The sequence below is a fragment of the Centruroides vittatus genome, unplaced genomic scaffold, assembly GCF_030686945.1.
Source record: "Centruroides vittatus isolate TY-2023 unplaced genomic scaffold, ASM3068694v2 contig_3170, whole genome shotgun sequence".
Classification (NCBI taxonomy): domain Eukaryota; kingdom Metazoa; phylum Arthropoda; class Arachnida; order Scorpiones; family Buthidae; genus Centruroides; species Centruroides vittatus.
In genome coordinates, this window is record NW_027122039.1 from 339,471 (window position 1) to 365,526 (window position 26,056).

Sequence of the window (26,056 nt, forward strand, 5' to 3'; positions counted from 1 at the left end):
ATTCTTTTGCTTCAATTTACGTGAAGTACTGTTTAAAAATTCCTCTTGTGTATCCTACACTTCAAAGGAGCGCAGGTTTAGTGATCTACTTGGTCACACCCCCGGGAAGTAGTATTGTATATATTAGCGGTTTCTAAATTAGGAATACTATTTAAAAATGAATTAATGAATAAATATGATATAGCCTGTAGTCATATATTTCCTTTTAAAATTATCATTTTTTTTGTTTTTGATTGCATCTTGAAGTATCTATCATTAGAAACAGAATAATATTCAATACAGCAGCGAGAGTATCAATAAATTACATAATTATTTACTTTAATATCTACTTAATTCATAAGAAAGACTATTACGATCATTAAATTTTGTATTTTGCATTAAAAATTCTTCAAAAATTTAGCTTTAATTCTAATTTAAGTTCATGTTTTGCGCAGTATGCAGCGTACAGAAATGATTTGAAATTAAATATATTTATTTTTTGGCACTTTATGTAAGAAAATTCTCTTGTAAGAATTTATTTTGTTGACCTATCGTATTAGGAAAATTATTTAAGCAACGAAGTTTAATATTTTTTCATAAATTTAATAAAATCTAAAGAGACTTGAAACATGGCTTTTGTCATTAAACAATACTTTATTGTGAGCAAAACTCTATAAGAAACTGTAAGTCTAAGTTTAGCAGACGATGTGAAACAAACTTCATCCTCATTGTACTAACATCATACTAAGAGTAGTTTTTTGCTATAACAACCTGCACCTCTTATTGGTTAGCCTCTAACTAGACGCGAGATCCGAGACCTGAGCAAACACAAGACATTTTCTCCCCTTCACTGAAGGTTCCCACGGAAAACCAAAGTAGATCCCAGGATAGGAGGGGAGACTGTACTAACCTTTCAGAGATCCGGTCAGTTTTTTATGCATATATATACATATATATATATGTATGTAAATATGATAAAGTCTCAATGGAGCTGAGACTCGTATATAATAGAGTCAAATAACAATAATTACATTCGATTTACCAATTAATTTTTATTAAAACGATTTAAATTTGAGTTATAAATTGTAAGTAATGAATGCAACGTTTGTTATGTGCACTTTCTTTATCGTAGCTCTCAACTGGAATATGCACAAGTTCGATCTAGACATAACTATCAAGGAAGTACACACCCAAGCTAAGGGTGGAGCAGTCACACCTACTAACTACAACTGATTGTGGACGTATACATAGCCTTAGGTATTGTAAATATATGCATAATAATAGCGTTTGTTCCATTTTGCGGACACTTTTGAAAATTGTTAATATATGAGGGATTATAAACTACTGTGGTGCATTTTTCGTTGCAAAATATTTGCCTTCAAGCAAAGTTTCTTTCTAACAATAAATATAATAATGCATTAATGATAAATTTTCTTTTAAAGAAAAAGAAAAGAAAATAATTCAAATGAATAGTAAAAGTTACGCTCAAAAATTGGCATTTTAATTTTATAAATAAATAGAAGGTTTAATGCAAATTTTATCAATTTAATTTAAAATTTATCACGTGTTTGCGCTATTATATTACTTAAAAATCAATAAAAAGAATTAAAAAGATAAAAATTTTAAGGGTAAAGTTTAAAAAAAAATTATCAGTGAAAACATTTTCCTTATTATATAGCCTGTACTGTACACATAATTTAAATTATTTTTTTTTATTAAACAAATTTGATAAACCTGTTACAAAAATGCACATAAATAAAAGCGAAATTTATAATTTATTAAATGCATACTTCCCTTTAACCCTTTCTATTTTATACACAAATAAATTTAATGATAAGTGTTTCTATTATTAAAATTAATTTATAATTTTAGCATAAACACTAAAAAAAAAATAAAGTAAAAAACAACAATTTCAATAAAGAAAAGTAACGTACAATTTACTCGACGTTTTTTAATTCAGTCAAGAAGTGAAACGAGTTAAAAATTAATTAAATAAAATATAAAACAAACGATTAAAAACGAGCGTTTATACAAACGAAGCCTTACCTATTCTAGAAGAATTCTGGTTTCAGTTTTTTTCTTTTCAATTAAAATCATCTGAATGAGTTATGAGAGTCTGGAGTTAGAACTGGCTTCAATTAAGCCAATTCAATTAATTAACTGCTTAATTGAATTCCCGCAGCACCTCAAGCAGAACGTGAAACAAAACATTCGACACAACGAACAATATTGTTGTCTACCTGGATGATGCGCCACGCAGCGGCCTTTATCGAAACTACACTGAATAGGTGGCGTTTGTGGTCGAAGGCTCAGTGTTCTTATCGTAGCATCTTTCGCTGTTACTGTACTCGAAAATTTAGACCCTTTTTACATCACAATAAGCTTCATTGTTATGAAAAATGGACCTCTTATCGATTAAAAAACAATAAATAAATAAATCTTTCCATTTTTCGTATAATTCGTAGTACACATTTTTTAAATTTCTTTACACGAAAGTGCCCGTTTGACGTGTTTAAGTAGCCGATTGTTGTTATACCGTAATTACGAATATAATACAAAAGATTTTGCCCATTTTAAAGCGGTTATTTCTTGTTATGCGGCGTAACAATTTTTTGTAGCGGTTGATGTATCTGTTACACGATAAGTATTGGTAGTTTGGTAGTTTAATATATGAATGCCAAACTGAATCATGGTTTATAAACACTTCTTTGACACTTTATCGAGTGATACTATCTTATATTACTTAAGGTAACTGACCCATAACTCTACGCTACAGTAGCGTCCTTCTTCGGGTCGCCCTTCTAAAAGCAAGGTCATTGGTGATACACTGTTATTGTTTTTCTAGAAATATAAAACCATTTCTGTCTCTTCCTACCTTCCTTTTGCATTCTATCCTGAAGAAACCATTAGAAGTAAGGTCATATCTTCCACTACACGGCGCAAAAACAATTCCTTTTTTTTTCCTTTCGTAATTAGCGTTTCCTTTGAGCTAAAGATGAGATTTTTATCAATATATCCTTTACTTAAGTTATAATTTCGATGAAAATAAGGGATAATTCATTAAATTTAATTCAAACCAGTACAATTTTTCACTACTTTTAACAAGCACATAACGTTTTTCTATATAATATCAAACGTATTCATCACTTTTAAATCTGATGTAAACCAATTAAGCCCTTGAATCTGTTTAAAGTCAGCTTATTTTGTTTCCAATCAGAATTTTAAGCCTTAAAATTCAGGCTTCGCGTGTTTCAAAGGCTTGAAATGTGTTTTTAGTCCGAGACTTTCAACCTGTCTTTAAGTCATAGACTTGCGAGTGAAATTTATATTTCAAGTTAATTTCGGGACAAGGTTTTTATGAAATAGAAACAAATTAAAAATTTTGTTTCATCGGTAATCAAATAATAGGTCAACGAGTATAACAAAGGCGATCACGCGATGGTTTTACAGTTACACGCGATTATTGTGATACGAGAAACATGCATTACAGATTGTTTCATTTGTCTGTAGGTCTGTAAGTAATGAATTCGATTTCACTCCCTGACTTAGCGATTTCTCAACAATCACTTACATTGGAAGTCTTAAAGATAAGAGCACAGCGAGGGGGTCGACGTTAATTGGTCAGATTTCGACTGACAGCTGAGGCGTGGTAGCGAGGACATAACTAATGGCAACTGATGCTAATGGAAACCGTTCTCTCTCTGTTAATGCGTGAAGAGAAGATTTATCGACAATGACAGTAATGAATGTTTCTGTCTTAGTACCCACCTTCGGCCGAGCCAGTATTTATTAAACACGTAATATATAGGTAGTTGTAGACTAGGTGCTTGAATAGAATGACTATAAAAAACACAGTACGTGGTTGAATGTACTCTGCTCTAGGCTTTGAGTCGAATCTAGGTTTCTCTATTGATAACTGTTGCAGATAGAAGTGCGGAGGGTAATCATTTTTACTCTGAGCTCTTGATAATATGCCTATGACGTCATCGCCTGCAGACACATTTTGGTGCCCTTTTTTTCTGCTCGTCTAGCGGAGGATGGAGATTGGATCCTGTCATATAAATTGCGCCGACATTTTTCTCGATTGGGTGCGCCGCCCAGGTGTGAGTCTTCTTAAACACTTTGGTGACGTCACAATGGTCGATTTTAGCGCTTGTCTTTCGAAAGACTATTAAAGATTTGGCTTAGATAATACCAAAATTACTTTCAATTTCTTTAAAATTGAAGGTGGTTCTAAAGCCCCCTTCGAGAATGTATTAGTGAAAATTGTCGGAGAGACGGCCCGTGTGAATTTTTAAAGATTACAAAAGAGATTTATACACATATTTTTTCACTATAATGGCTTAAATAATGGTCTCATTTTCAATCCATTGCGTTAAAAAACATTTTTTTTTCCTAAATAAAGATTTCAACCTATCTATTATTGAAACGAAAACGTGACTTCCTAAAAAAAGGTATGACTGCGTCAATTTAAATAGGGTATGCATCGTATAACTTATATACCTATCAAAAAATGCAATGCAACAAGAGAATGATAAATAAATCAAGTTCCCCTTCGCATCTATTTTTCATCTTTCAAAAAGTGACCCCGCGTAAATTGTCACAACTTATGTGCGTGCAAGACCAAGGACAGGATTACAACAACATCGCGTGCTTTGCAAACTGTTTCTTACAAATTAATTCTTCTTGCAATAAACTACTCTGCGCTGCCTGATCACGAATCAACCTTTGTTGACCTTTATCTTCGAAGATCATCGTTTAGGCCTGTTAAAAATCTTTCCTGTTCCTTTTTCCCTTCCTGAAGGATTAACAAAGAATAGTAAATACCACGTTTAAGCTTCGAGTGTTTCTTTTATTATTATTATGCCACATGAGCGTATTACAATTCTTTATTCATACGTTGTGCTTCCTATTGCTTCTTTATTTGACGGGGAAAAAATTTAGTTTAGAAATCTATTTTTAGAATTTACTAGATTAAGCTCCGAACAGACTTACGTTGATTTATCCTTTAATTAACAATACGTGGAAGTTTTTTGATGGGCAGGGCAATGCAAGCTTAATTTTACTAATTTCACTTATACCACGGTTCTTATTTTACAACTTAAAAATTTAACCGGAAATCTATTAAATTGGGTTCTGGTAAACCGAACTTTCATGTGAGAAATAAGCATGGATAATAAGAAATTAAGAGAAAATGGGTTTAAAATGTATGCTTCGTAAGTTTTCAGGCTATTTTAATCCCACTTTTTCTTAGAAAAAACAAAGCTCAAGCAATATAAAACATTAAAAACTTAGGCTCAAGCAACCAGGACTTAATTGTTTTGACTGTTACATATCGTTTCGTGTATTCTTTTTAATAAAACAATAAAAAAACTGAAATAAATAATCAAAAGCCAGACTAAGATTATCATAAAATATGAAGAAAACAAGTTCAGCAATGTGAAAAATTCAAGAGAGTGACTCATATGACCTGAAAAATTGGAAAAAAAAGTGTAATCTTCCTGTTACTTTCATCTTAGCTTTGGTTTTATTAGCTAGTTAATCTCATATTGTTTTCACATAACCCATCGGTGGATATATTTGATGACTTGTCGCTTGATAGACCGCCTGTAACCGTAACCTTTTTCATAGCATAATCGGTTTTACTTTTTATTGTAGGTTTCTTCGATGATGGGCAGAAAAATTGGAGGTGAAGGACACGACTATTCTATCAAACGAAAGACTGACAATGCATAGAATACCCCGCTGTTAGAATTACAAGTTCGTGGTTGCTTACGGCAGCCGTCTTCAATTACATCGCGTAATTTCTGTAGCAAACCTCCATCAATTACACGGACTCGTTTCAAAGGAGCCATTCCGCATTTCGTTAGACAATGTGTGTGGTTTCTATATAACAATCATTATCATTATCACATCTATAGATTTCCTAGAAACTGTCATCGATATATAAGAGTCAGACCTACTGCTGTTTGACTTAAACGTATTATTTAGTCTACAAACAAGACTTGTACTAATAATTGTTATAACATTGAAACAATTCTAATTTTTTTCTAGTATAAGTGGGTGTGTTACCTCCTCTCTAATAACTTATCTATCCTTATTTTAAAAATTAAACTATACCAGTGGTTCTCGCGTCAAAATTCGAGAAGAAAATTGGTGTAAATTTACATAAAAATCCACTTTATAAAATGATTCTACGGGATGGAGGAGGGAGAGGAAACAGGTGAGGGAAGTAAAGGTTACTTGGATCTGGACTTAAACAACCATTTAAAGTACCGGAAATAAAAACCGTTGTTGACTAACTTGTTGACTCATGGACTATTTATATGTCGTTCGGGGAAATTCCCTGCTTACAGAGCAACTGGCTCTACTATTAGCTGTCATTTTGTTTCATTATTTCTGTTGCTCGCAGTGCTCTTTGCCTCTTTTTTTTTTTAAATCTAGAATATTACTCGACCATTACTGATGGAATTTCTGTTTTCATGCTCTACATTTCTAACAAGAATTAAAGTTTACAAATGGAAGAGTTATATTTAAATGTAAATTTTGAAATCGTGTTCATCTAAACCTATTCTATTATGTATTAAAAAAGAAAAAAGAAAGAAAACATTGAGATAATTTATTAAAATCTGTAAGAATGATGTAGTTCTAAGTGCTTTTTACACGAAGTTTTTAAAATTTTATAAAGGTATAAATATAGTTTACTAGAATAAAATAATATAAATTTTGAATGTATTTTATTTATAAAATATATTTTAAATTAAAATTGTTTATAACAACTATTTTATTTTTAGTTATAAATAAACATTACAGTAACTTACGAAACATGGTTAAAAAAAAAAACCAAGCCTCTTGTAAAATCTCGGAATTTTCTTACGTTTAAAATTTACAATTAAAAAGGTAAATTTTGTTCTTTAGTTTAAGAAAATATTTTAAAAATTTACAAAATATTTCTTCAATATTCTAAAGATTGAACAAAGAACAGAGGAAAGTCGCGTAGTATCGGATAATGTCATTATCTGGAGATGGGTGCAAGTGTGGGGGCCACTAGACAAGTCACCTGTTCCTAGCATCATACGAAGAAGGCGTGGGATTGTCGTATTGGAAGTTCTGTGTTGTATTGTTCGGTAGCTGTGAGATATTTTGTGGTTTTTACGGTGTTACCAAGTATTGCTAGATAACTTCGGGATTTTGTTTTGTAAAGGAGAAAAGAAAAAGTTAAGTGTTATTATTTCTGGTGGCAGAGAAGCACCTAGTGTGTAAATAAGCCATATAACACCGATGTGCAGTTATGTCACGCTGGTCAAGTAATATCAGACGGTCCATTTTGAAGTAAATTTTGACAATTCTGTTAATTGTTTCTGGTGAAGATGATAAGGCGTCCGAAGGAAAAACAGAAAAGTAAATAAATGGATGAAGAAGAACACGAAATTAGCGATCGAAAGTGTTGTCGGTGGCAAGGAGAAAATGTATGTCAAGCAAGCGAACAGTTTTCGCCAAAAGCACATTATGTGATAAATTGAAAATGATTTCCAAGAGGGAAGAGACGAAAATCAAACTAGCCACGTTAAGCAACTCGAATCAGGCAGCAGGAAGGAGTTTTTGAAATTGGAATTTAAGTTTTGCAAAACATTTAAAATTAAGCCATCGATTCGACAGAAAATAATGTTCAAAAAAGGATCAAATTTTCCAAAAATGGCACGATTATTTATCTCTACCAAACCACAAACTTGTACAACACATTCAAAAAATTGTGTTCTGTATTATAAGACTTTCCCCTACTTTTCGTCCTCCACATTCTAAGAATATCTTCAAAAGAGAGAAGTAATTTTTAATAAATAGTTTTAAGTTATATTTATCATTTACAACGTTTTATAAATAAAAAAATTCGTAATTTAAAAAAGAAATATTCTTTTCCCAACTCTTAAAATTCACAAAAGACTGTTTTCTCTCTTCAAGCTTTAAGTGTCACCATTTTTATTTCCTTTTTTCCCCTCTTTTGAAGAGCATTTTTTAAATCTGTAGATGTATTTAATCTTTAAAATGACCTTTTTTTTAAAAAAAATTTAATTTAAAAAAATATTCTAAGCCTTAGAGAAATAGTCTTTGCTCAAGCTTTATTTTCGCTTCGAAGAGAAAATTCTTAAATAAAATTTTTAAAAAAATTATAGTTTAAATTTAGTTTTTAAAACATATTTTTTAAATATTTTAAAACCATTTTTTTTTTTTCGACAACATTAAAGGTTAATTAAAGATAAAGAAATTCAATGAAGCGTAATGTAATTTTCGTTAATGTGTACACATTCTATCCAATTTTAACAAATATAATATGAGGTTATTTGAATTATTCTTAGATTTTTAATGTAGTAATGACGATAAGAATGTTTCTTAACGTCATTACGATCATAATAGAATTATATTAAATGTTTTTTACATAAATAATCGCTTCATAAACAAGATATACTTAAACTAATATTAAGAAGGGCTTAAAATTATTATTATTATTATTATAATTATACTTGTACTGTAGCACTTATAAAATTTAATTACACAATGAACTTAATGCTTGATTAAAATTTTATAATTAAAGAAATAAAAATAAAATGCAAATTGTTTCTTCTGAAATTTTAATTATAATTTTGTTTTCATTTTAATAATAATTAATTGATAAGCTTCTTCTCATCTTTACATGATCAAAACTGAATAAAAATGTTAATTTTATTGAATTTTTTTTAAATTAAAATATACGAAAAATTATTTTAAAACCGATTTAAATTACGATAAAACTGTAAAAAGTTTAATTATAAATTTACTTTTACTCAGAAGCAAATCATGAGAATGAATTTAAAATGCCATTAGTATACAGTAATAATTATATGTATATAAAAAAAAATACATGTTAAATAAGAAATAAACGATTCTAAATCATAAAAATCATTCATTTATCATTAAGTATCTAAGCATTATAAGGCATTAACAGATATAAAAGATGTCATTAAGCTTCTAAGCATCATGAATTTCGGAAGTAGATCTAGGTTTAGAGTCGAATTTTGTTGAGAAAAAAAAAAGGGTAATTTATCCAAGTTAAATCAGTATTATCAGTAAAATAAGACTTAATTAACTTATTAATAATTATTTTAAATGATATCTTTTAATTTATTTCCCAGTTGATAGTAAATCATAGCGAGTTTCGACCCATATTGATTTAGGTCACATGAAGAATTATCTGATATCTCGACTTGTTCAAAGTATATTAAAAGAATTATAGCAAATAAATCGAATATTTAAAAAAATATAATTTTATTATATATTTTTTAAATAGAATTTTGAAGTCAAAACATCATAAGTTTCATTGACGGGACTTGAGTAATGAGAAATTCTTTCTCTTTAGATACAAATTGCAAAGAATAGATTAAGCTATACAAAAATAATAATAATTTATTAATTAAACATCTTCGTTACTTAATTTAGTTAAATAAATAATTTATTAAATATTTGAACTAATTAATGACTTAAAACTAATTAAGAATCATCGAAAAATTTAAAAATTCATGTATAAAATAATGCTTTTTATTAATATTGAAAGCTTAAAAAATGCTTTCAAATATTTTAAATTGATTTTTACGTAATTATAATTTTACATTTTACAATTTTTTTATTTTTTTAAAAATTCGATTTTAAGAACTTATTTAATTAAATTTAGCATTAAAAAGATTTCAAAAATTTAAATTATTTTTATATCAATTAACTTTAATATCTAATTTTTTGTAAATTCATGATTTAAAAATAACAATAAATCATCATTAAAAGCTTAAATATTATTAATTATTCATAAATTTTTCAGTGAAAACTCTTATAAAATAACAATTTTACACTTACACACATCTTATAAGAAAAATATTAAAGATTATTTAATTGATAATATGATAAATTTAAAAATAATTGTTAATTTAACTGATAAAAAAATAATATATTTAATTTTTTTATACGGTATTATTCGCATTGTTTCGTAAGCCGAAACACTAGAAAATAGTCTAAAATCTATCGTTTCGATCTACAGGCGCCATGCTAGGCGATTATCTTATATAAAAAATGAATGTTAAGATATATTTTAAGAGGTTCTTACAAAGTAATTAATCTATTCTCAGGAGATAAATGTAAAGATATTCATCTAAATTGTTCTAACAGCTTCACTTAAACGGCTTCTTAAACATTTACATCCGCTAGATTTTTTCATAAAACCTATTTAAAGACGAGATAATTCTTTCTACAGACCTAAATTTAAGTGATAATTAAATCTATTTTAATTAAAAACCTGCAAAGAAAATATAGAGATTTTTCTTTACTATAATTATCATTAAATTTTAGATAAATTTTAACTAAAAATTTATATATTTAATTAATTAAGAAACATTAGAACACGAGCGCATGAGGAATTCGTGTTTAATTCTGTAAATTGTAATAAAAATATATAATTGTTTGTTTTTTTTTTGGCAACATGTGAGGCCCCAATTTTACATTCTTGATACGTGGGCAAGAGTACAGTTTCATCTGCATTCCGTTTTCATCGCCCACTAACCTCTATATCTTCCAGTGGATGATGGATGAGAGTCCTTGGGCTAAAATTCCGAGGAATCTCTAATGGCACTCGAACTCGCAAAACTTTGAACTGAAATATGTTAATATTTAATTTTCGCTTTATTCTATCGCCTTGATGAAATTTTCATGTAAATAAATTTTTTTGGAAATGTCAACCCCCTCTAAAATAATACGCGGCGGTTAAATAAGGTACAGGAAAGTTAATGAAGTGATGAAAAAAATGAATAAATTTACTAAAATAAACTTGTATATTAACGGAATTGTATAGAAAATGTCATTTTTTTTAAAGTATAAAAAACCTTAAGTATAAAGCCTTAAGTAACTACTGTAAGGAGGTTCAGAATATAAAAGCTCTTACGCTCTTACAGTAAAATGCTTGCAAGTGTATTTTATACGCAATATTATACCACGTAAAACTGTATAAAAATAGTATAAAATATTGTTTTAAGCTCTAGTACATTTGCGAACTTCTTTACGGTCTACAATTGTATAAAATCTATCCTTTATATACAGTTTTACGAGCTAAAGTAAAATATAGCACTGAGTAATTTATATACATGCTTAAAGAGCGTATAGGCTAGCAACCCGGCTCGGCTTTCTACAATGATCTTAACAATCATTATAGCCTATTTATTTCATTGGAGAACTTGTTCGACATTCTTGATACAGCTTACAAATGATTGTTTAACAACTATACAGATTTCTTCTCTTAAATTTACTCATTTATAAACTCAGGCCTACCAATGCTTTTTAATGCACGTCACATAATCAATTGTTACTCATAAAACTCTCCCTTTTCTCTATTATCTCTAATAAAACTATACAAAAAAGTAGATAAATTACTAAAATAAACTATAAATTACTAGAATATGTTTAATTTTTTTTTTAAATATAAAAAGTTATTTTACTGTAAGAAGCTGAAAATATGGAAGACATTCTTACAAGATGCTTCTTAAAATATACTTTATTTTATATATTTTATACAGTATTTTAAGTAAATTAATAGGGTATCCAGACGTATTGTACTGTACTGTACAATCGATAACCAAAATAGAAGAATTTTATATAGGAAAAAAAATCTAAAAAACAGATAAAATTACAGCAACTATAAAAATATACGTGACTAGAATATTTAAAACAAAGCATACACACTCTACACACAATATACATAGATAAAAAAGAAGCAAAACAAAGTAATGAATGGTATAGAGTTAGTTTGATTTTAGTTCCAAGAACAATAAATGAAGAAATATATATATATATATATATTTTTTTTTCTAATTTAATTTTTATTATTTTTTCGTAAAAAAAAAAGTATTTGGAATTCAAACTTTTCAACGCTCTTGCAAAATATCAATTTAAATTCTTTCATGCCTTTTGAATTTTATGGCTGTAAACCTAAATATAAATTTCGTTTGTTTGATTTTTTTTTTTTTTTTTAAGTTGGAGGTTACGAATATAAGTCTTTTCTTTGTTCGAAAACTTGTTTCTTTGAACTTTAATTAAAATTAATTGAATATTCGATCAAAATTAAATCAATTCTTTCATTTTAAGGCTCGATTTCTTAAGATTTATAGTTTATTTTATAATAAATTAATTTAGAAAATATAAAAATCAGACAAAAAATGCTAACAATAAAATATATTTATAAATTGTTTCATGCGTGAATTAAAGTTTATAATCTAAATATCTCGTTGTTAAAGATATATAAACTTTAATATATTTAGTTTATTGCGGATTTAAATAAACTTGTTTTATATAATAAAAACGAAGAAATTAACGGATTTCAATTAAATCTTGATTAAATTTACGATAAGTTATTTTAAATACAGGATGGCCCAAGTCAGTTAACCACTGTAAAGACTCGATTCTTATATTAAATATCGTGTTTGATTATCATGTTTCCACGTTTATTTAAACTTAATTTATAATTTAGGTTTCCGCATTCATTTCAACCACACAAACACATTTTATGAAAACAAATAATAATAATAATAATATTAATTAATTTTTCTAAATAAATAAATTTCTTAATATAATCAAAAGCTTATTTTAATTTTTTAATTATTCAAGTCTATAAATCTACTCCACTCTACATTCAAGTCGAGCGCCGTAGAAAGTAAGTAAATTTTTTTTTATTTAAATTATGCATATAAATCTATTTAAATCACCTAATTCTTTTTACATACCAATAAACAATTTTTAAAATTTATTGACAATTTTATTAAGAGCAAAAGTTGAGCTAAGCAATATATTTTTTTCGTCTTGTAACTTAACTGATATGTGACTATAAATAACGAAAGCAGAGGAAACTTAAAGAAGAAACCACGCCCTTCAACAAAGAATAAAATAAATATATAATAATAAAATATATATATTATATATATATATTATATATATTTATAATATGATCGTATGATTTTTATGGGATAAAATTACTACAAGAAACCGAGATACGAAAACGAAATCCATTTTCGGTAAAGATTAACCTGAAGGTATTAAAACAAGGGTCAATGACCAATCACAGTAGCCATTGATGAAAGAGAAAAGAAAATTTACCAATCGCAGCGATTGGCTAATTATACAATTCTTTGTTCAGTGTAATAATTTTTTCTGTTTTTTTTCGTAAATTTAATTTATTTATAGTTAATTTATAACGAACTGATTTATAACGAACTGCTTGTATTTAAGGTATTATTTTTAATGTTCTTGATTTTCTTTCTTGTTTTTTTTTTCTATCGATAAATAACGAGTATCGATGTCGAGCTCAATTTTTATTTAAAGTTTTATCAGATTAATTGTGGGTTTATGATGTTATAAATTGTTCTTTTTCTTTTCTTGTATTGTTTATTACTTTTACGAAATAATTATAATTAGTTGCCTCTTTTATGTACTGAATAAATTATGCTTGGCTGAGTTATTTAGGGTGATTTTTTTTAATACTAAAATTCGAGTAAGGAATAACTTCTGTAAGCTTGAAAACATTTTGTAAAAGAATTACATAGTCAGAAATTCTTCTGAGTAAAATTAAGTTAAACATTATCATCTGTAAAATAATGTTTTTATCGCTGAGCGAAAACAATGGAGTTACAATGTTTAACTTATCTAATGTTTTATGTGGGTCCCCTTAGAAAAATCTACGTAATGATGTGCTAAGATGACTTAATGTTGGGTTTGTGTTTTTTAAAATGTCTTTCCTAAGCAAACTTTACAAAGTTTGACTGTAATTTTGTGATCAAATGATGTCTATATGATTCGTTTTGTGACGTTCCGTGAAGGTGTAAGTAGTCATTGCCATGGATGCTTCTTCGATTGACCCACCCATTTGTCTTAGATAAAAATCTATGCTTGTTTAATGATATGTGATAAAATGGCTGCCTTTGTCCGTAGAAGATGTGAACTTATTCTAAACAAAAAGATCTAAATCGTTTCTACTAAATGGTGCCTTCTATGTGGTGGCTTAATTGAAACATTCTGGACATTTTTCCTCCCCCTTTCTCCCAGATAAAAATTATTTCACATAATTAAATTTCTCATTTATGAGAAAATTGTATTTTAAATCATAATAATGAAGTTGCGTAATTCATTTTTATTTTAATTTTTTCGCTTTAATTCTCTTAACTTAAATAATCCTCTTTGAATTCTGTTCATTCAACTCGAACTATTGAATCTTGACAAAGGATTAAGTGGTTCAAGTTGAATATACATTATAAGCCTATTTATAGCCCATAGGCTTTTAACATCCGCTATATCTTAGGACTGAAATGCTTGAAGGAACATAATTTCATTCAATCTATTCATTCTTTAGAAATTGTCCTTTCGTTAAATTCTCCATTGTTCATCTATCTAAAGTTCTAGTATGCTCAATTGCTGTTTTTGATAGTTGACAACATGAAAATAGGTCAGTTATAGCTTATAATTCTGAAATTATCGATTTGTAGCGGTTATACATAAATAAAAACTCGTATAAAAAAATAAACAAGTTATTAATATAACAAGAAAGTGAACTTTCTTGTGTAATTTCCTACCATTTTTGTATATCACATGCGACATTTTCCAAGTTTTTAAAGGTTTTAATCGAAATTCTGAAGATGAGAACATTTTATCTTCAAAATTTCTAGATTATTTTAAACTTCCGAAATTAAAAATTAAATTTTAAAATAGCAAAAAGTGTAGAGAATAACTAAATTAAACTGGTTTAAAAAATTTAATAGTCTATATAAAGGTTCAACTGAGCAAAATAGAAACTTTAAATAGGATTTTATATACTTTGAAGTATAATAGGCTTTCTGTAAAGACTATTTTAAACTGGAAATAAAATCTCTCGACTTTTCTTATGCAAATATTCTCAAATTTATTCAATTGAATATGAAAAGAATTTTGAGGTTTACTGTAATTTTCAAAGGTTCTTCATCTTCAGTGTTGAATAAGTTTCTTTAAAAATAACTTTTTGAGGTTTTCTTTTAAGTTTTGAGCTAGTTTATCATTAACAATATCACTATGATGAAAACTTTGCTGGGTTTTCTGCAACTCTGATCTAAGTTTATAGCCTAACATTGTTTTTTTTTTCATTGGATTTTGAATTATTATAATAGACTAAAGTTAATATTAATACTAAAATTTGTTAATTACGTTAATAAAATTTGCATAGATCTATAAATTTCTAATAAAATCTGGCCTATTTTCATTCTACTTAATTCATTCGATAGTTACATAAACACATCAAAATCAGTAAATTACCAAAGGGCAAGATGTTTTGAGGTTACAAATAAATATATGTTATTATTTTTTACTATAAAGTAGCATAATTTTAACATTATAGTGAAAAATAATACTTTTTAAAGGAAATATTACATTAAAAAAATTAAAACTAGACCGAACGGAGAGGAATATTCAACTTTTAACCCGTGACATTTAAATTTTTAAAGAATGTCATCCATAACAAATCATTAAGAAGAAACAACAATTTTTTTTTTTGTTTTGGTTGTTTGGTTTTTTTCAGAATCTTAAAATTTCCCCATGAGTCAAGGTAAAAATGTTATAAGTTATAAAAGAATGAATGATGTTTCTTCGGTCAACCAATGCCCACATTCTTTAAAATCATACTCATATTTGCTCTGTCATTAGAACAATAAGACATTATCATAATTGTAAGAAGAAGAAAAAAGAATAATAATCAAGAGATCTGGTACTGCATTGTCACCAAACTGTACCATTGTAGGTTGGAGTCACGATGAAAATTTAATTTCTATTCGTCATATTTCGCAAAATTTTTAAGATCTATATATATATAAAATTTGTCCTTATTTCCGTATTTTCTAGCTAAAATATGTTATAAACTGCATATATGATGTGCTGATCCAACCAGTTTTAGGAATCTACAATGCTCCTATTCCTCTAGACAGATATAATGAGATCAGAAACCTTGGGAGTTACTCTGACCTAATTTTCTGTTTGTTTGCTCTTTTTTTCTTTCTTTCTCTCTCTCTCTAAATCTTTTTTTTATGACGATTATATACAATATTTTAATTAGAATTTACGCCCATAAGGATTAATATCAGATACAGCTCAATTTGAATTTAACACGTATGAATGAATCGCTATTATTAGATCATCGGCCACACGATATTCTAAGCTGTGATATTATAAAGAAATGTTATGATAAAATGGTTATTTTTGATTTAATTTTTTTATTTTTGTAGAACGTAGAAAGTGATATGAAGTTAACCCGTTTGTAAGCACGTTTATATAAAAGAAAGTTGTTGGTAAAATGTATTTATTTTTGACAATGTTACTCTACAGAAGTGTTGGCCGCATGATCAGTGAATTGGAAACATCCATGAAGCAAAACCCGATGCGGACATTCACCTGTTCTTTAAGATGGTGTATCTGATTATTCAAGATTTTGGTAACAGCCACCAAGATATTTAGTCGATTGTGATAAGCCCTAATTAAGCTATTGAAAAATTATACATTAATGGTTTAATTTATAGCCTATTCTTCTTTATCTTCTATACATGCTTTTTTTTTTTAAATAAATAAATTCTTTCCTAATTTATTAAAACCTTGACGAAGAATTAAAGGAATTTATAAATAAAGATAAAAGAAATTACAAAGATCGATTAAATTGTCAATTAAAATGAATTTTTATAGTTTAATTTTAGTTTTATATACAAAATTCTCTTTTAATCTATTAAAATCTTAACGAAAAAACTATTATTTCGTTACCTTAATTACATTTTATCCTTCTTATCTCTTACATTTTATATACAAAATTCTTTTCTAATTTATAGACATTACAATAATTAATTTGAAATTCATTAAAAATAATCATAAATTTATAAATTTTAATTTAAAAAAATCACACATTTATAGCTTAATTTACAGTTTTTATCCTTCTTGAATCTCGTAGTTTTATATGCAAAATCCTTTCCTACTTTATAGAAATATTTATAAAATTAAACGAATAAAAATAAATATAAATTTATAATTTTTTATGTAAAAAATAATCAATTTTTCCTGAATAAAAAGTACATAAAATAGGTTGTAAGCTATGTTTTAACATTAAATAATTAATTTTGTAATACTTATCTCAAATAAAAGGAAAATTCTAGAAAGTAATTCACGCAGTTGATAACCTACACACTTCATACTACAGCTCTACTGAATTTTAATTAGATTATTATTATTATTATTATTTTATTAAAATATTTCCAACATTCTCATATATTATTTAACGAGGAAAAGTTTCTTATTCATAACTTACACATAAGATCATAACTAAATTAACAATACAGAGTAAACTTTGCTTACATAGATGCACTAAAATTTACCAATTTCGTCACCAGTTTACGTTATTAAATATTAAAAGATGTAAATTTATTAGCTTATAAGTAGGCTAAGTAATAATCAACTATGCATATTTTCTATTGTAATTTGGAAATATTTAGTAGTTTATTGTTTAAAAAAAAACATCAAAAAACTAGTTAAAAACAATATATCAAAATCTGCATTCGTAAATAAGCACATATATGGGCCTAAATTTATCGTAATCGATCAAAAATTATCGATATTTAATCTAAAAAGTAAATGTATTAAAGTATATTTTTCTACGAAGAAAAATTAATTTAATAATTAAAAGAATGATTTTTCGTAACGTATTCTTGCTCATAATCTATTTTTATAAGGAAACAATAGATGATAATCTACATAAATGCACAATTGCCCAGCCCATTTCCATTACATGTTTCACTAAAATAGACCCCGCCCATTAGAAACCGCGGGAGTTACCAATCAGATGTCATAGCAACGCCCACACATCAGACACGTGTTGCTTTGAATCTTTATCCTTCTACAACCGCATCTTTCATTTTTCTTCTCTAATTATTTAATTCTAGCATAAATTTTTGATTCACGGAGGCAAAAATCTTTCTCTTCACCTAATTTAAAATAGTTTCGTCCTAACATACGCTTAACTTTCGTTATAAGGATGACAAATGTTACGGAGTTACGGAATTTTTTACGAATTTTTTAAAGTATATAGAGCTTAAAAATCTAAATTTCATTTCAAATAGGGCCTAAATATTTGCTTATAACTTAATTAACCATTTAAATAAAGTCTCCGTTGCCTAATTCTTAAGTTTTAAGCGTAATTAATCTGTCAACTAAAATCTAGGTCTATTTTACACGAAAGCATTTTAAAAAATGAAAAGTTTACACAGAACCTCAATATATTTATATAGATTTTAATCTTATTATTTTAAATGTGACTCAGAAATCTAGAACATTAAATATGAAATAATGAGATAGCATTTTTATATATGTGATTTTTATAGCAGACACATGAATTAAAAAGCGTTAATAAAAAGTTAAATCTATTTTTGTATGTCGTATAAGCTTATCTAGATCTAACATCTAAATTAGGTCCTATGTTTATTCGAGTGTAAAAATTTAATGCTTGGTTTACATGATCGCATCGAGGAATTAATTATCAAAACGGAACTTCGTATAATAATTATAAAGTAATGAAATATATATATATATATATATATATATATATATATATATATGAGGACTAAAAATATCCTTGTGAAAAAATAATTTGTATACTTTAATTCACTGGACAGATTAAATTTTATATGATTTTACTTGGAATTTACAGAAGAAAAGATTGATGTAAGAAGTGTTTAACGGTGATAACGATCAATGGAGTTTGTGATAATGATACTGGACTTAACTTTAAGATAAGTTGATAACATTTATTAAAAATTGAAACTAAAAACTAACAAGTTCAAGAATGTTTGATTCTAGGATTCTAGTATCAGATTTAGGGAGGATTTTGTATGATATAGATCGATACTTTGAAGATTATCAAGATTATATCTATCAAATTAGCGTATCATCTATATTATTGCAATAGTATGTACTGTACTGTAGAGTACAGTATTTTATATTTGAAAACAAAGTAGTATTGATGTCATTGAAGAGGAGAATATACTGTACTGTGCAGAGACTGAAAGTGATGCACTAAGAGAAACCAGATTTTTCAGTTTAGATCTACAAGTGTGCGGTTGTATTAATATGGCATAGAGAACATATCATGTAAAATAAAAGAGAAAATAGGTAAGGACAATACCTGACGACCGGACCAGCCGCGGGGCTCGATGTCTTGCTCGGTTGGCCTGCCGAAGAATCGGCTGTCGAAGGCCTCTCGTCCGGGCTAGCTGAATCGTCTCTAGATGGCGAAGATCCCCCGAAACTCGAAAAACCTGTCCCTCTAGCTTCCATTGTTGGCTGCACACCACTAGATCTGCCTTTAGTCTACTACAAACCAGTTCTTTAGCGAAACAGCAAGTGTCCAAGAAGGATGTAGGCCACTTACTCGTTTTGTTTGTAGTCACTCCGGAGATGTATATTCGTCACGATGAGTCCAACGTAATCTTAAACAGTTTATGATTCTATTAAACCCCTAAGCCTACCATCGTAGTTCTCTGTCAGTCGTTCACTGTAAACCCAGGTATGACAAACATGGCCGACAGTATGGAACGTACCATTGGGCCAGGTGTAAGGGGGTGGACGGCCAATGCCCATCACGTTACGTTTGAGAAGGTCGAAGAGGTGAGTGTTTACAAGTTCCCCGTTCGTCTTAGGGATAGCATCAATTATTCCTTTTATTTTTTAAGATTTGCTTTAAAAAGACTAAGGTATTAAACTTTTCCAAACGAATTTTTAAATATGTTAATAAAATAAATAGCCTGGATTGTTTTTTAACTAAATTTAACGTTTTTTTTAAAATTATTATAAAATCTTTTTTTATGCTAAAAATCTCCTCGGAAATTAATAATAAATCTTTAAAATATTGATAAATAATGTACTATAAATAATATCATTTAACGCAAAATTATTGGATTTAATTGTAAGAAAGCAACGAAAGTAAGGAGATTTATAGGTTTTTATACAGTTTTTTTTTTTTTTTTAAATTAAAATAACAGAAAAACTACACAGAAATCTAGACAATTAGCGTTTATGCCTACAAGTCAGTGGCAGTGCCTTTTGAATTGCAGCTTCATCTCGATATCTTCACGACCACCCCAGAAACCCCTCAGGCTTTGGATCGATAAATGATGATCAGTAAACGATCCAAGTAAGACAAAATTTTGCAACTTCATCACGACGACATTCTTAATTTAATTATTATCTTTTATCACGACTCTCCCATTTAAAGTATTAAAAAAAAACCTATACAATAATTTTAAACAATATCTTTAAAGACTGATACATCTATTTAAAGATCAAATTTATAAAACTAAACTAAAATTTAAAATATTTCTAATTTATTTTTAAAATTTTTAATGAAAGTTCGAAGCCGTTTTATGTAATAAACTTTTAGTAAAGGAAGCCTATAAAACTTTATTTATTTATTTATGTTTTTTAAATGTTTTTAATAGGATATAAAATAATAAATTTTAATAAGATAAATCTTTGGTAGAAGAGTAATAAAATACTGTTTTTCCCTGATTCCGAATATGGCTTTAGACTCTCCATTCTTCGGGAACAGGGTAAAATTGTAAATCTTATCTGACAGTTATGTTCTCCAATTTTACCTGAAGGAATGCCCCTTTTATTTACTTATTATCTAATTTAACAGCGATTGAATAAAACACCCACATTCAGAAAAATTCTCCCTCAAAAAAACACATTCACAACTTACATAACATTATTTTAATCCACGAAAATCGTTCTAAAACTCCAAAAATGTTTACAAGAATGCCAGCTATACGCTAGGCATTTCACTTAAAATTAAGCTAATATATTAATAAAATATGGCAAAAAATGCTGACGAAATGCTTCCGAATGATAATTATAAAATGAAATCGTATTTTCGGGAGCTTTGTGATAAAATAATAATAAAAAAGGGGAGCACAAAAATGTCAAAGGTTAAGACCAAGTTCTCGAAGGTGGAGTTTTAATTCCATTTTCACTATTAACCCCTCCCTAACTATTGTTTTGACATATTTTATAGAAGGCGTTGTATTTCTATTGCAAAAGTAGCGAAAAAAAATAAATAAAGATAAATTAAGGAATATGCCTGGTATGTGATGAAATCGTGGTTGTAGTTGGATAACTAGGTGAAGGCTAGATGGGCAGAGAACAATGTCTATAAAGTTATTGTGATTGTATGTAACATTGTGTAGTTTATTTAGGACACAACACCTTCTCCCCTCACTATCCAATTGTTCTTTTCAATTGTTCGAATCGATAAACACTATTTTCTTTGTTCGAAATATGTTTTGGTAATCCGATAAGTCTCTATCAACACAATAAGATTTGTTTGAAAAATCAAAATTTTTTCAAATTTTAAGAATACATTAAATTTCTAACGTGAAAAAAACACTTAAAGAAAAAAAAGGAGCATTTATTATTGAAAAAAATGATGCAGATTAACTAAGTAGTAATTTCTGTGTCTAAAGTTTAAAATTTCCTTAATATTCTTCTTCCTTAAATGATTATATACTAAATAATTTATTGAGTTATAGGATGAGTTACTCTTTATATATTACAATATATTAATTATTCGTTAATTTATTGAATTCCCTATAGGAAAAGTTAGTCTAAAAAACGCTTAGTTTTTGTAGGAAAGTCAGAAAGTAATTTAAATCATTCCTGAATTATATAAATTTACCAAAATCATCTCAAATGTTAATTCACATAATCGTGGAAGATATTAATATTTAAATATTTCATTTTCTTTAATTGATGAAGAATTTTTCAAAATCTACAAAAATACAAAGTTTTTAAGATATTTTAGTAGCAGCTACGTCCTCAGAATAGCAGTAACTTATTACACTTCTTTCTAAAAAATTCCTTACCATCTTAAGCGTGTAATCAGTTATTCCGAGGATGTAACTAACTAAAACGTTGCATTAAACTATTTAAAATAGCTCTAAACAATTTTTAAACTCAAAAATTTTTAAATTACTATAATCCCGAAGATGTAGAAGCTAATTAAGTTACCCTTAAAGAACATAAAATATTCAGATCTTGCAACCATTTTTATAGAGTATTTTTTTTTGAGGCATATCAATGTTAATAGACATTGTTAAAATATTATATATAAGATGACAGATTTATGATTTAGATATACATAAAATTTGCCTATCCCGGAGCAATATTTATAGAATGCAATTACACTTAACTCAATGCAATTATCTTTTTAAATAAGAGAAAGAACGGAAGAATTGCATGAGTAGAAAGTATCTTCAGAGCTTTTATTCCTTTTTTTTCCTTCCCCCTAGACTTACTTATCCCTGGGGTGATACTAACCGAAATAGTGATTTTTGTCAATGTCCTATACCACCCTGTCTCAACAACTCCACTATAATTACAGACATTAAAGGTTGAAGAACCATGGCTGATGACTCTAAGAACGTTGTAGGGATATATAATAGATGTAGATACTTGGTTTTGTGTCTAGCTCTGTGTTATAGTAGTGAAAATAGACTTAGCAGACACGGTTGACATCTGATTTAATGTTCGTTCAATTTTAAGCAATTCTCTATTACTGATACGCAATTTAACTGTATAAAATTTATAATTATATGCTTATTAATTTAAGAAAGTTGTCAATAAAATACCTGAAGGACTCCACGTTGCATCTTAAAATTCGATTTTATGGCTGGTGTAGGCCTACACTTATATTTGATTTTTTTTTCTTTTTATAAAAATATTAATAAAATGGTGTTTTTATAACATTACCAAAGAAGGAACAGGAAAAATTGGGGTATTTTTGGTATGATTTTTTTTCTTATTTGAGGTATTCTATTCTATGCAAATGAGATGAGAGTAACTTATGCAGGAGCAAAGTTGAATAAACTGTTTAAACTTTGGAATTTTAAGTTGTTTTTTCTTGCTTTTTTGTTTTTTTTTTGCACAGAAATCGCGCAGATGAGGAATGAAACTTTTATTCTTTATTAATAATATAAATATTTAACCATATTTCCTCATTAGTTCCTTTAATGAAAACGAAAGCTTCCTATATCAATTCTTCTAGTGCAATTATTTAAACAATAAAATATTAAATTAAAAAATATATATATATATACTGTGCTTTTAATACAGAAATTAATCTAAATTTTTGTACCAAACAAAAGAAAAAGTGCTGGTAGATGTGCATTACAGTACACTTAAAAAATAAAATATTTCTGTATGCACTATAAAACCACACATATTTGAAGCGATTAACATACAAAACAAAATTCCATACCCACGCACAAAACCTTTAAAGAGTCATAAAGGCATTTCTCCATTTTGTACAGAAAAATTTGAATCCACCAAAGTAGGCAAAAGGTCATAGAAACATATAAAAACACTTTATTTTATAACTTAAATTCAAGCTAATTCTATTCTAGATGTAATTTTATCTATAATTTCTGTAAAAAAAAGGTTCATTTTTATTGGTTAAGAACACACAGTTTTAAACTCTCTACTTAATGAAGAGATGTAAGTATTGTGACGAAGTTAGTGACGTTTGCATCACTTTCTTTGATCTATGTTCGATATTAGAAGACGAAACACGTCAACAATGGATAGATAATCGACTTCCATATACGGTTCTTTTCGAAAAGGTACCTGTATAAGATAACCCACCTAGCAGGATCATCAGTAAACATACAGGTGACTGACCGTATTTCTGACAAGGGAATTTTCAGGACAAGGTTAAGGTCGAGGCTACGTATTCATGACGTCATTTATACCGAAAACAGGATCTAAAATAAAAATGTTTCTTATTAAAATAATAATAATAAAAAATATGACAATTTTTGATACTTTGTATTGACCCGTATCAATGTATGGGTGGTCTTCTATGACGTTTACATGCGTTTCTGAACATTAAAATTGCTTAGAAAGTTTTTTTCAACAGATTATCCTCCTTATTCACGGCAATATCTGTGATTTAGTGTGTCATTTTAACGTAATAATTAAAAAAAAAAAAAATATATATATATATATATATATAAATATAGAAATTTATGACAGTAAAAAAATAAAATTTTATTTACTTCTAAAGAATTCAGAATAATAAAAATTATAAAAATGCATTACGGTTTTCCTATTTAAACATAATAATTGTTAATTGTAATTATTTAATTTAATTTTCTATTTATTTTAACTCATAATTAACAGGCGTAATCACGAGGGTTTAATTATGATTTAATTAATTTTTCTTTCTTTAAAGTCGATGTTTTATCAAAATGATAGAAAATGTAAATAAAATTACATAAAAAAATTATCAAATTTAACATTCATTTAAGGAATAAATTAAAATTTGAGAGATTTAGAGGAAAAATTTTACTCGAAATGCAAGCGCTCTAAGTATAATACTCTAAAGATTTATTTGGATAAATTCTATTGTACAGTACAGTACATATTTAGAGTATAGTAGTATATACTATATAGCAGGGGTGGCCAACAAGTCGATCACGATCGACCGGTCGATCGCCAAGCCAATTTTGGTCGATCGCTAGTGATGTCTTGACTTAATGTATTATATTTGTAACCGAACGCAACTGTATGCATGCAGTTATGACTCGACTCATAAGCAGTGAGTGCACTTCGTACTGAAACAGTGTATAAACATAGTATGTATTTCACACTTCCCCCCCCCCGACTTAGACTATGCCTATGACAACAAGTCGATCGCGACACATTTTTACGATAAAAAGTAGATCTTATGTGCACAAAAGTTGGCCACCCCTGCTATATAGGATACTCTATAGTAGTAGTATATACTACTATACTATATTTAGAGTAGTATATACTACTACTATATACTCTAAATATGTACAGTACTGTACAATAGAATTGCACTGTACTGTACTACATCCATGTATGCAACCTTCATGTAAACTTTTTCACTTGTTTATTGCCCTATAAGCAAGCGATATAAAACTTTCTTTGCTTGCTTATATTAACTTATATTTAGTACATATGCAATTTAGAGTAGGATACATCTTTATATGCTACTCTAAACATTAAATATGTTTGTATATCGTGGGTATAATACTCTGAACAAATGACGTAACTTTAACTTGCACATTTATTTGCAAAATATGTAAATATTAAAATATAAACAAAACAATGTATATCAGGAAAAAAAAACTCAAATCTTACAACTCAAATTTCATCTCATTTCTAATTAAGACAGAAAAGACATCCTAAAACAATGCATTTTAATGATGCCTTAGAGGTGGCTCTCCCACCCCGAAATCCGATAAACATAACCAAATATAGGATTTAATCACGATGTGTGCGTGTGTATGCAAATACTGTAACGATGTATGTAATAGGGTGGGGTCATTCCCATCCCAATTTCGAAAAAAATTGACCAATAAAATCTTTTCTTAATTTTTTAAATATATTAAAATTATTTACGTTACAGTTCTGAATCGATAATTAACTTCGCATCATTATACAAAATGTAAATAGCATCTAAAATTTTAGTATTTTATTAATTAGATCTAAATATTTTATAGTCCTAATCCATTAAGTTAATTAAATCAGTAAAAGATTTTACAACTCGACCGTCCACAAAGAGAAAAACTCATTTTTAATGATCATCGTCGTGTCTTCTTCTTCTTCTTTTTTTTTTCTCTTTTCCATACAATTTCTGGTAGTTGATGCTCGTAATTACTTTCGAATGTTTTCTCTTTGATTCTCATGGGAATCGAAAACAATTTAAGAGGAAAATATAAACCTTTTTTTCGGTTTTTTTCTTATGCAAATCGCGTAACACGACGTCAACACTTTGAGATAATTTCGTAAAATAGTCACTTTATTTTACATTAATTTTTGAAGATTATTATTAAGATAATGTTTAAATTATCTTCTGATTAATTAAATTCTTGTGTACCTTTTTAATTGTAATGATAAACGACGTTAAAACAGGTAAATATGTGTAGAATCCATTGCACACTTCAAT

At 27.8% G+C, this 26,056-nt stretch overlaps 1 protein-coding gene and 1 long non-coding RNA gene across 5 annotated transcripts in view; one reads left to right on the forward strand and one right to left on the reverse strand.

Annotated features, from left to right (window-relative positions):
- The window catches only part of LOC136973424 (protein grainyhead-like), a 74,475-nt gene extending 55,092 nt beyond the window's left edge, over positions 1-19,383 (reverse strand). For 2 of the 3 annotated variants that reach the window (XM_067268146.1, XM_067268148.1), the window contains exon 1: positions 19,214-19,383. In XM_067268146.1, the coding sequence (XP_067124247.1) occupies positions 19,214-19,365 (152 nt within the window). In that variant the 5' untranslated portion in view covers positions 19,366-19,383. Of the gene's footprint in view, positions 1-2,025; positions 2,207-19,213 lie in introns of those variants that run through there. The other variant, XM_067268149.1, reaches the window with a different exon arrangement.
- A 175-nt stretch (positions 19,384-19,558) lies between these two features.
- Positions 19,559-26,056, forward strand: part of LOC136973427 (uncharacterized) — a 30,025-nt gene continuing 23,527 nt past the window's right edge. The window contains exon 1 of one of the 2 annotated variants that reach the window (XR_010880491.1): positions 19,559-19,695. This is a non-coding gene — a long non-coding RNA (uncharacterized lncRNA). The remainder of the gene's footprint in view (positions 19,696-26,056) is intronic. The other variant, XR_010880492.1, reaches the window with a different exon arrangement.